Source organism: Microtus ochrogaster, unplaced genomic scaffold (assembly GCF_000317375.1).
Source record: "Microtus ochrogaster isolate Prairie Vole_2 unplaced genomic scaffold, MicOch1.0 UNK39, whole genome shotgun sequence".
NCBI lineage: Eukaryota > Metazoa > Chordata > Mammalia > Rodentia > Cricetidae > Microtus > Microtus ochrogaster.
The window spans coordinates 331,166-341,882 of NW_004949137.1; the positions used below are offsets into that span (position 1 = coordinate 331,166).

The 10,717-nt window shown below is 36.2% G+C and overlaps 1 protein-coding gene across 2 annotated transcripts in view; it reads left to right on the top strand.

Annotated features, from left to right (window-relative positions):
* The window catches only part of Serpinb7 (serpin family B member 7), a 22,279-nt gene extending 12,148 nt beyond the window's left edge, over positions 1-10,131 (top strand). For both annotated transcript variants that reach the window (XM_005368733.1, XM_005368734.1), the window contains 4 exons: positions 3,423-3,540; positions 6,313-6,455; positions 7,979-8,125; positions 9,733-10,131. In XM_005368733.1, coding sequence (XP_005368790.1) covers positions 3,423-3,540; positions 6,313-6,455; positions 7,979-8,125; positions 9,733-10,131 — 807 coding nt within the window. The remainder of the gene's footprint in view (positions 1-3,422; positions 3,541-6,312; positions 6,456-7,978; positions 8,126-9,732) is intronic.
* The last annotated feature ends 586 nt before the right edge of the window (positions 10,132-10,717 follow it).

Genomic DNA, 10,717 nt, shown 5'->3' on the forward strand with positions numbered 1-10,717 from the left:
GAACACTGCTATGTTACCTAAGAACACTGCCACGTTACACAAGAACACTGCCACGTTACATAAGAACACTGCCACGTTACACAAGAACACTGCCATGTTACACAAGAACTGCTACATTACACAAAAGCACTGACATGCTATTCAAGAACACTGCCATACTTCATAAGAACCCCGATAAAAAAGAAAATTAAGCCCAAGATCCCTTTGGAATATGAACTTTAGATGTCTTTCATAAAATATTAGCAAATAAAATTTAACAGCATATTAAAAGAAACATTCACCGTGGCTAAGCAGAATTTATATCTGGCATACAAAGATTGTTCAGTACATAGAAATCAATAAGTAGAATATGCCACATGTGAGAAATGAAGGATTAAAACCATATAACCACCTCACTAGGTAAAGAAAAAAGTATTAAAAGCTAAATGTGTATAGTAAAAATTCTCAGTAAATTATGTAGAGATAGAATGTACATTAGTGTCAAAAATAAATATACTCAAGGAAAACTGAAAGAGCTTTGTATGACATCAGTAATAAGACATTGATGACCACTCTCATCACTTAAATTTGACATATTAAATACAGTAATAAAAGATATTCAAATCAAGAAGGAAGCTGAACTGTCCAAAAGGATAGTGATTTATCATCTAACATATGTCTATATGTCAGTCACCTATCTGCCTATTATCTACCATCTATCTATCTATCTATCTATCTATCTATCTATCTATCTATCTATCTATCTATCTATCTATCTATCTACTTACCTACCTACCTATCATCTATATCATCTATCATCAATCAATCTATGTATAATCTATGTACTGTCTATCAATTGGCTATCTACTATATGTATATATAATATCTATTTATCTATTTGTTATCTAACTGTCTATCTCTAAAGGTCTGATAAAAAAATCTCCTACAACTCCTAAACACATTTAGTAAAATTATAGTTTAGAAAGTTAACTTATCACAAAAGTAATTTAGTTGGGTGATTGATTGCAGTTTCAGAGTTTCAATCCATTGCCATAAAGGCATGGAGCAGGTGGTATGCAGGAAGACTTGATGCTGTAGAAAAAAGTGAGATTTCTATATCCAGATCCAAAGGAATCTGGAAGAAATAAAGCTACTCTGCCTACCTTGGAATTCTGAAACCTCAAAGCCCACCCTGGTAATCACACTTCCTTAACAAGGCCATACCTCTAACCCTCCCAAGTAATGTCACTCCCTAAAGACTAAGCATTCAAATATGTGATCCTCTGGGTGTCATTTTTATTCAAACTACTACAGTCTATTATGAAAAACGTTAAAACATTAATCCAAGAAATAGATTGAAAATAAAAGGACATTTATGACCAGAGTTTTAAAAACATTTTTGGATGTTAGAAGATGTAGGAATCCTGTTGTCTCTGGAAAGAATGTGACAGAGGAGTTGGGAAAGACAAGGAGAAAATAGGTGGATGTCTTTCTAATGAGTTCTTCAGTCAGGGTTCTCTTGAGGACAGAAATAACAGGCTGCAGAGAAATTTGTGGTAAGGACTTAATTCACTTGACTGTGGAAAAAGAGAAGCCCTAAAATCTACAATTGGCAAGGCAGGTGGCCTAGACGTCCTAGGTAAAAAGTTATGACTGTCTAGACCAAAGAAAAAGCCATGTATCAGTTGTAGTTCAAGGTCAAATGGTCATCATCCCAGCTCCAGCAGCAAGCTGCAGGATGCCCTCATATGTTGAGGTAGAAATCTGTCATCAGTCTGATGCTTCAACTTCATACACCCTCCCAGACATACTCTAAGTAAAATTTGTCATGTTGCTCTATAAAATCAGCTTTCACAGAAAAGGTTAATGATAGGAAGTTTCTCCTGGGAAAGGGGAAGGGATGCTCTGTTTCCAAGACAAAGGAACTAATCTGGAATGCTTTGTTCACAGATGACTATAACACCATTAGCTCACAGGAACAGCTGTAGAGGAGTTTAGAACTTGGACAAAAAAAAAAAGATAAATTTGTTTGGATCACTAATATTTCCTTTTTTAAAATGCAATACTCTTGAAAAGAGATTTGTATAACATGTTAATTGAACTTAAAGAACAATCCATAAATGCCTAACAGCCTGTAAATCTTACAGGGCTGCCTGGAAGTGGTAGACTACATTAGTGTCTGTGTAGTTTTCCAACTCCTGCCTTTCTTGGTCTTTTTTCCTCCTGATAGCTTATGCTTACTATATTAAAGTCTCGAGATGTGGATGAAATTTTAAAACTAATCTTTGTAATTAGTATCTGTGAGTGAGTAGGTAGATGGATAAATGAATGGACAGATGAGCAGAGGGAAATAAGCAGTAATTAAAGATTACAATAATCTCATCCTGTAGAGAGACAAGAGATTCCTCATCAATCCTTACCATTAGTACAGAAAAAATTTTAGCTTTTACTAAGATAATTACTAGCAAATATGTATCAATATAAGTTATAATAAATATTTTTCTTACAAATACAAAAACTTTGTTCCAAAAAACTTCTGTGTTTGTTATATTTTTAGAATACTAGTAAATTTGGTAACTATTTTCTCTTTATTAAAAATAAGTACTTTTGAAGAAACATTAGGTAGAAGTCAGCATGTTTTGCACTAGGAATGGTAACAAACAAAGCATGCATGGTCTCAGCTTCACAGAGTTTAGTGTATTATGGAGGAATTAGAATATCTCAAAAGCAAGGATTGTGACATCTGTGATTATGTTTGAAGAGATGGTGGTACTTACAACCATGATTTGTAATTATATATTAAATATATTTATCAAAGTATTCTAATGTCCTCTCTACAAGTGTTCAGATACTATTTTTTTCTTTAAACGGAAAAATGAAAGTGAAGACATTGTTATAAGCCACAGGAGGGCCCTAGGAAAGCTGTCTCTTATGGAGTAATGCTTAGAAAAAAGCGGGATGATTGCTGGCACTAAGGAACATTAGAGTGGAAGAAGCATTGTCCAAAGGTCTGAAATAAGGCAGGCTATGCAGATGATACTCTAAAGGAATTATAAAGACTTTGGGGTGACAAGAGCACACACTGTAAAGAGGAAAATAACTAGAAATTAGGGAAATGAGCTGTAAAACCTTGTCGACTGTGTTCCAAGTTTGGGGCTTTATCTTATGTGTGGTAAGTAGCCTTTAAAGACTTTTAGCTGGAATGGAGATAACGGGGACACTAGAATACTTACAATGAGAAGGTAATGCTAAAGCCAAGGCAGTGAACATTATCATCTCCCAACCCAATCCAGACCATCAAGTTCATTACTAGCCTGTTTCTATAACTCTGGTCATACTTTCTCACTTTGGAGGCAGTGAAAATGAAGAGTTAATTAAAAAATTCTTTCCTTTTATACTTGTGGTGGTATTTACAAATATGAAATCTATATTCTTATTTGCAGAATTACATTGCTTGTGCTGAAAAGTTATACAATGCCAAAGTGGAAAGAGTCGACTTTACAAATGATATAGAAGAAACCAGATATAAAATTAATAAATGGATTGAAAATGAGACACATGGCAAGTAAAATACTTTGTTTTCTTCACTATTTGTCAGTTGTATGCAAATATTAAGATCAGTCTACTTGAAAGAAGAGAATTTTTAGGCATGTAAGATATAGTCCCTCCTAATCCAAAGTAATGATTGCTGTTATTTAAGACTATTTGCCTGATTGATCTTCATATTTTTTTAAAAAGTCTTTATTAAGATAACATTTGGCAAAGGTTGTACCTTCAGAGAATGCCAACTCTTTATGGTACTTTTCACAATGAAAATCTGAATTCTAGACAAAGTTCTCCACTAACACAAAACAAATGGAAATCTGTTAGTCTTTTGCGTTGCTAATCAACTGACTTGAAAGCTGGTATCACTCATTTACTTAGTGGTGGGTTCCATTTTGTACTGTGAATATTATTTATATATTGAGTTTTGCTTTGCCTCAGAACAATGAGCCACGTGGTGCACACTCTGTTTAGCAGCATATGGGTACTCCTTGGAGGAAGAACATGATCTCTCCGTTTCCTTTGTTCACTCACCATTATATTATTACTGTGTCTTTGTTCACTACTTATTAAAAGTCTCAAATATAATATTATAGCAGTTATGAATTTAAAGAAATGGCACAGCATGGTTTTGGGATAGCTGAGTCATGTTCTATACAACAATAGTCAAGTCATTTGATTACTCCCTCCCATCTGCAACACTTACATATTTCTCATCCTTCTTCTTATAAGCAAATATATGCATTCAGTGCATAAACTATACCCGTGATTTAAAAAGAGCATCCTCAGTACTTCAAATTGTCTCCATTATTCTAGGTATTATTTTCTATTCCTTTGCAGAATGCAATCGTCACACTTTATAATGACAAGTTGGGTGATTTATCACTGTGTGCTTCCTTGTGCATTAAAAACCAACTAAAGATTTTTCTATCGTATTCAGGATAATCCAAAAGTCTTACAGAGATCACACTTTCTCATAGCCCGGTTTTGCCTCACACCTTTCCTATCTCAATCTAGTTAACGTTCTCTAACAGGGCACATTTCTTTTCATGTATTTTTTTCTTTCCCACATTTCTATAATTTTGAACAGTCTCTGCTGTGTGAGCCATCTTTCTGCCACCTAAATTCTCTCAGCTCAAGGAGACAGCCTTATTCAGTGGCAGTTTTTCCTAATCTGTGTTCTTTTAGCACACCATACTTATACATTGCTGTAGCACTGTGTATAAGAGTGGCTTTCTTGGTTGTTTACTCTATTGTGCTATAGTTGTGGAGAATCATTTAATATTACCTCCATGTAAGTTGGCTAGCCAGCTAAGTGGTTTAACGTCTGTTGAAATAGCAATAATTATTGTGGTTGATGTAAAGTTGGCTTGGGTATCTACATCTAAAGCCATAGTGCATATATGATAATTTCAGGCAATGAATCCTAGAAAGTCAACAGATATTATAGTTAGTATTATGACTTTATAGACAAAGAATTATTTTTATAGGGTATGTCCAAGATGACATGCACTATAACTTTCATTGCTACAATGTAAGCATCATGAACAAAGGATATAACTAACAACAGTCTCACTAATGTGAATTGGGAGGGATCAACCTTTTTAATGGAATGGAATTAAATTCTACTTGGAGTGACACAATTTCAAAGGAGTCTGGTCAGTGCCATGAAGGGATTTTGGGAACTGTCTTCCCAGGTAGGAGTCATGTTGCCATTATCTTTTGTTTCTTCAGTAATATTTACATTTATTTTTATTTTAGTAATATATTTGTCTCTCACACAAGGCTGGGTCTAATTTTGTGTTTAAAACTAAGTCTAATAGATAAATTGGTTTATCGGTCTAAGTAAAGTGGCAAAGTACCTTAATCTTAAGCTCTCCACAAATATTGCCACTTATCACTCTCACTAAACAACAGTTGATTGATTAATAATAATAACTGATTATTTCTGGGAAGCACTGAGCTGTTTCCACTCATCACGTGGTGGCAATATCTGGTGTTGTTGGGTTTGAACTGATGAATCACCACTTGCAGTACAAGCTCCCCCTCAGGACTTCACTGTTGCAGGCCATTGAGTTCCACATCGGCTACCAGGGCTTCATTCTGCTGAGAATTATATTTCTGAAGTCTCATTGTTACATTTAGGGTCACTTGAAAGTTTGTCTGTAGCAGTGCTCAGAACAGGAGATCTCCTCAGGCTTCACTTATCCTGTGAGGTCTTTACCACCTCACAAATCAGATTTGTATGAGTTTATTATACGTTACAAGGAACTTCTCAAACTGTTTCATCTCATCTGATGTTTGTGTGGCCATACTCTTTCAGTACAGTTATCTGTTGCCCTTTCAGGCCACGAGTTTCTGTTTTGTTTTGGAAATGTGATTCCCCGGGCTTTATTTGAGTGTCTACTGTAAGGCTTGGTTTCTTCATTGCAGGATTTGCCATTTCACAGATGTATGAGGCTGAGTCCATGGCTCTGCAGACTCCACAGTCACATCAATGGTTGCAGCTGACTTCCTATTGAGCGACTATATTGATCATCTAATGTCCTTGTGCTTCATTTCCCTCAACAGGAAATGGAAAGAACAGCAGCGCGGACTTCATAAAGACTTTATGAGGGTTAAATCAAATATTGTCCTTAAAGGGTTTAGAAAATACCAGGCATATTTATTACTAGTATGTTATATAGTAATGATCTAAGAAGAAAGTGATGCCTGTTAATAGTCTGTGAGCACATTTCAAAATTGTTTCAATATAGATGAGCATTGTTTCCTTCAACTTATTTTAAAAAGGAAAAATCAAGAAGGTATTGGGTGGCAGCAGCCTCAGTTCCTCGGCTGTCATGGTGCTGGTGAATGCTGTTTACTTCAAAGGCAAATGGAAGTCCGCCTTCACCAAGAGCGAGACCCTCAAGTGCCGTTTCAGGTCTCCCACGGTAAGTACTTATCATTAACAATTCCCCCCCCAGTTAGTCCTTTGTGAAAATTGTGGTATTTGCACCAATTTCTTCTGCATTGCCCAGTGTGGTAAGATCCCTCTCCTGCATTCTAAAAGTGGCATTATTGTCTTCGGCAAGACTAAATGCTGTTGGACTCCCCACAGATTGAAATGATTAAGTGAGATGATATATATAAAAATTTATTTTAATCACTCAGTATTTTATGTAAAATGCAGAGAAATAGTGGCAAGTAGATTTAAGTTTAAGTGTTAGCTTTATTTGTCACATATAGCAAAAAAGAGATTGAAATCATGCTTATACTTATATACTTACATCTTGTTAGCACTCCAGTGCTGAGAGGGTCAGGATTTGGAAGTGAATTTTTGTTTCATGCTTCTTCCATCTGCTTTTCACCTCATAGATTATATAGGTCATCTCCCTTTTAACAATATAGACACAGCAAACAGTATCCAGTCTACTGATTGTTTTTGGATTCTATTGGAGCTTTAAGAAATATATTACCATACAATGGCCTCTTCTTTAAAACCCTTCCTGCTGGTCCACATCCCTTTGTGTGACAGCTTCCTAATAGGGTAGGCCATGCAGTCTTGGTTGCTAAGGTCACAGTTGGTGCTGATAGTTTAAAAGTTGGTGACTGAAGAGGAACAAGGATAATAAAAGTAAAGCACCAACCAAAAGTCCACAAAATAACCTGTAAGAATGTGACTTTTTCTGTGTCGGGGTAGACATGCATTCTGTGGCTGAGCCCTCCTGGTCCCACTCCGACTTCTCTCTATGGCAGTATGTGTTGTTTGTTGCTCTCTGTGTGCTCTCTCTCTCTGAAGCACAAAAGGCCAATTTTACTTGCAGGAGAGGCCTTTGGTTTGAGGACACAGAATTAACTATCCTCCCTGGAGAAATTTTGCCCTAAAAATAGACATACAGAGAGGTTGACAATTCTGTCTGTTTTAATAGGAACAGGAAAAAAAAAAACTTGTTACACCTATGTGGTATTTCTAAATCTATGAGTGATAGCTTCAAGATAAGAATTCGAATGCTCCTTAAGTTATTGAGATGTAAACTACCACTTTGCAGCAATTTTTATTTTTTCTAAGATATCATCCTTAAATTATGTGATTTTGATAACTCCAGTCTGTATTAAAATACTACACAATTCACTCATTTATTGACCTTTCATCATTACCCACTGCTTAATAGAGACATTTCAGCTGAGACACCGAGTGTAAGGCAATCTTCCACCTATTAACCCACAGAGTACCCACTACCCAGTACAGCAGGGATTGCTGCCATTCCTATCATATAGATGAGGATCTGGAGGCAGAAATATGAGGCAACTTATGCAAAGGTACCTACAGAAACGTTTCAAATAAAGGACTACCTCAAAGTCTGAACCTCTACATCTCCAAGGTCTACTGACCAAATCCATATTTGCCTGTGTACTTGATGAGTGAGTGCAATGATATGGGATTGTAAACACCTCTTCGTGATCTGATATCTAGTGTCCTGAAAAGGCAGTTGCTATGATGCATCAAGAACGGAGGTTCAATATGTCTACAATTCAGGACCCACCCATGCAGGTGCTCGAGCTCCAATATCATGGTGACATAAGCATGTACATCATGCTGCCAAGGAATGACCTATCCCAAGTAAGTGATCATTGTCCTTTTCCTACAGGGGAATATTGTGTGTAGAGTTCTTTTGGTTATTTAATTTTCTATTTTGTGCGTATGTGCATGTGTGTTACATGCATGAGAGAAAGTTGACACTATAGAAGGCTAGAATCAAGTAGAAAAAAATAAATTCAGAATAATAAGTTATTATAGACTATTTAAAAACTAGATTATTTAAACATGGAAATTTCCAATGAACTAAATTGGACTGTATAAATTCATGTTCTTTATAAAATTATAAGTTTGATGCATTTGAAAAGTATTTTAGAATTCTAGGGCATCTGAATTTAAGAGGTATCTGTATATATTATTTCTACTATTTATTTTAAATAAACCTTCCCATTATAAACCAGGCAAGATTTACTTGTGAATTGCTTGAAGCAACCATGTTGATGGAGAGAGGTGTTTACTCTAGGTGTGGAGCCAAGATTGCTTCCTGCTTTGTACCCCAGGTGTACCCTTCGCCCTCTGAGCTTCTGTTTCTCATGTGTTGGGTAGAGCTGTGAGTTCAGGCTTCCTAATGAGGAATGGAGAGATCCATTGTTCCATTCCCCAGAGCTGGGGTCCTGGGGCTTTTGCTTCAGACCACCTGAGTTTATTTACTATTTTATTTTTGAACTTTATTTTATGTTCATGGGTATTTTGCCTGCATGCATGTCTATGCACCAAACACATGCCTGGTGTCCTTGGAGTAAGCAGGCATCAGATTCTTTGAACTGGAGTTATAGATGGTTGTAACATGTGGATGCTGAGAATTAAACTGCTGAGCCAGCTCTCCATTGGTTTAGCTTTTAAGCTATTCAAACCTTATGTGTCTTTCATGGTGGGAAAATGATTAGAATACACTGATCTGAATGATCACTAAGTTCTGTTTTTCTTTGATAAACCATTCCCTTTTATATTGACTCCTATTTTATTATATTAACTTTAAAACACTTCACAGAAATAGTAACTCCAATTATATTTTTAATTTTTTTCTTTTTTGTCAGGCAGTGATAGTGCATGACTTTAATTGCAGCACTCAAGAGGTAGAGACAGGCAGATCTCTGTGAGTTCCAGGCCAGCCTGGTTGATAAGAGTTAATTACAGGACAGCCAGTACTGTTACACAGAGAAACCCTGTCTCAAAAAAAAAACCCAAAAAAAAACAAAAAAATCTTTTTATAAATTTTAATTATTTCTTTTAATTTTTGTGTGTAACATAATCACATCATTTCGCCCTTCCTCTTCCTCCAAACCATCTCCAAACTCCTGGTTCTGTTTTGCCTACTTATTATTCCACATTGTCTCTGTTTTTTCCAATGCGGGCAGATATCAGCCATGTCATAATATCAATTCATAAATCACACATCACACATAAATTATGGCTTGTCATAGTATAGTGAGTTAAACATGCAACTTGTTTATGAATACTTGAGCTAATCTTTTCAATCATTTTCTCTTTGGGATTCCTTCCACAGCTCATTCGTGTACTTAAATACAAAATCCCAGAAGGGTATAATTACCAAAAACCATGCATTTCTCTAGTTCCCATTTCATCCTTTTCCTAACAATGTGTTTCCAAATTTTTAAAACTCTCTACAGGTTGAAAGCAAACTGAGCTTTCGGCATCTAATGGAGTGGACCAATAGGAGGAATATGAAATCTCAGTATGTGGAGGTGTTTCTTCCTCAGTTCAAGATAGAGAAGAATTATGAGATGAGAGGCCACTTGAAGCCCCTAGGGTTGCAGGACATCTTTGATGAGTCCAGAGCAGACCTCTCTGGAATTGCTTCTGGAGGCCGTCTCTATATCTCAAAGCTAATGCACAAGTCATTCATAGAGGTCACAGAGGAGGGCAGCGAGGCCACTGCTGCCACAGAAAATGACATTGTTGAAAAGCAGCTCCCTGAATCCACAGTGTTCAGAGCTGATCACCCCTTTCTGTTTGTCATCAGGAAAAATGGTATCATTTTATTTACTGGTAAAGTCGCCTGTCCTTGAAAATCCATAAAGAAGTGTCCTAAGTGGATAGAATTTTAATTGGAAGTTCATGGGTTCATCTTATTTTGTTTTACTTTTACTGATGCTCAGCAAATATTGTTGGTGATTTGACCCTTTTCAAATACCTGGCTGATAGTCTCAACCTCTGCCTTCATCATTTCTACTCATATTTACTTCCCTCTGTTTAATTTTATTGGCTTTCTACCCACAATCTCCACTGCCATTATTTCCAAAGGCCCATCTGGAAACATAGGTCCTCCTCCATTAGCATGGAGAATGCCGAAGCTGCCTGGAAAGTCTTCTGTTTAAACTCTTCAATTGTCAGGAGTATCCCTGCTTCATGATAAAATGATCTGAGAAGTAAGCTCAGTATAGGATAACTCATCCTTCTTGATGAAGAAGACACTAGAATTTGTTTTAGCATACTCAACTTCTCGTCACTGTATAATCCAGAGGTTCAAAAATGCAGAGTTGAGATTCATAAGCAACTAAAATGTTTCATTGATAACCATAAATTCATAGTCTTTGGCTTTCCTTGACATGACTTAATATGTACATAGTTTTCAAATATTAAATAATTTTTATG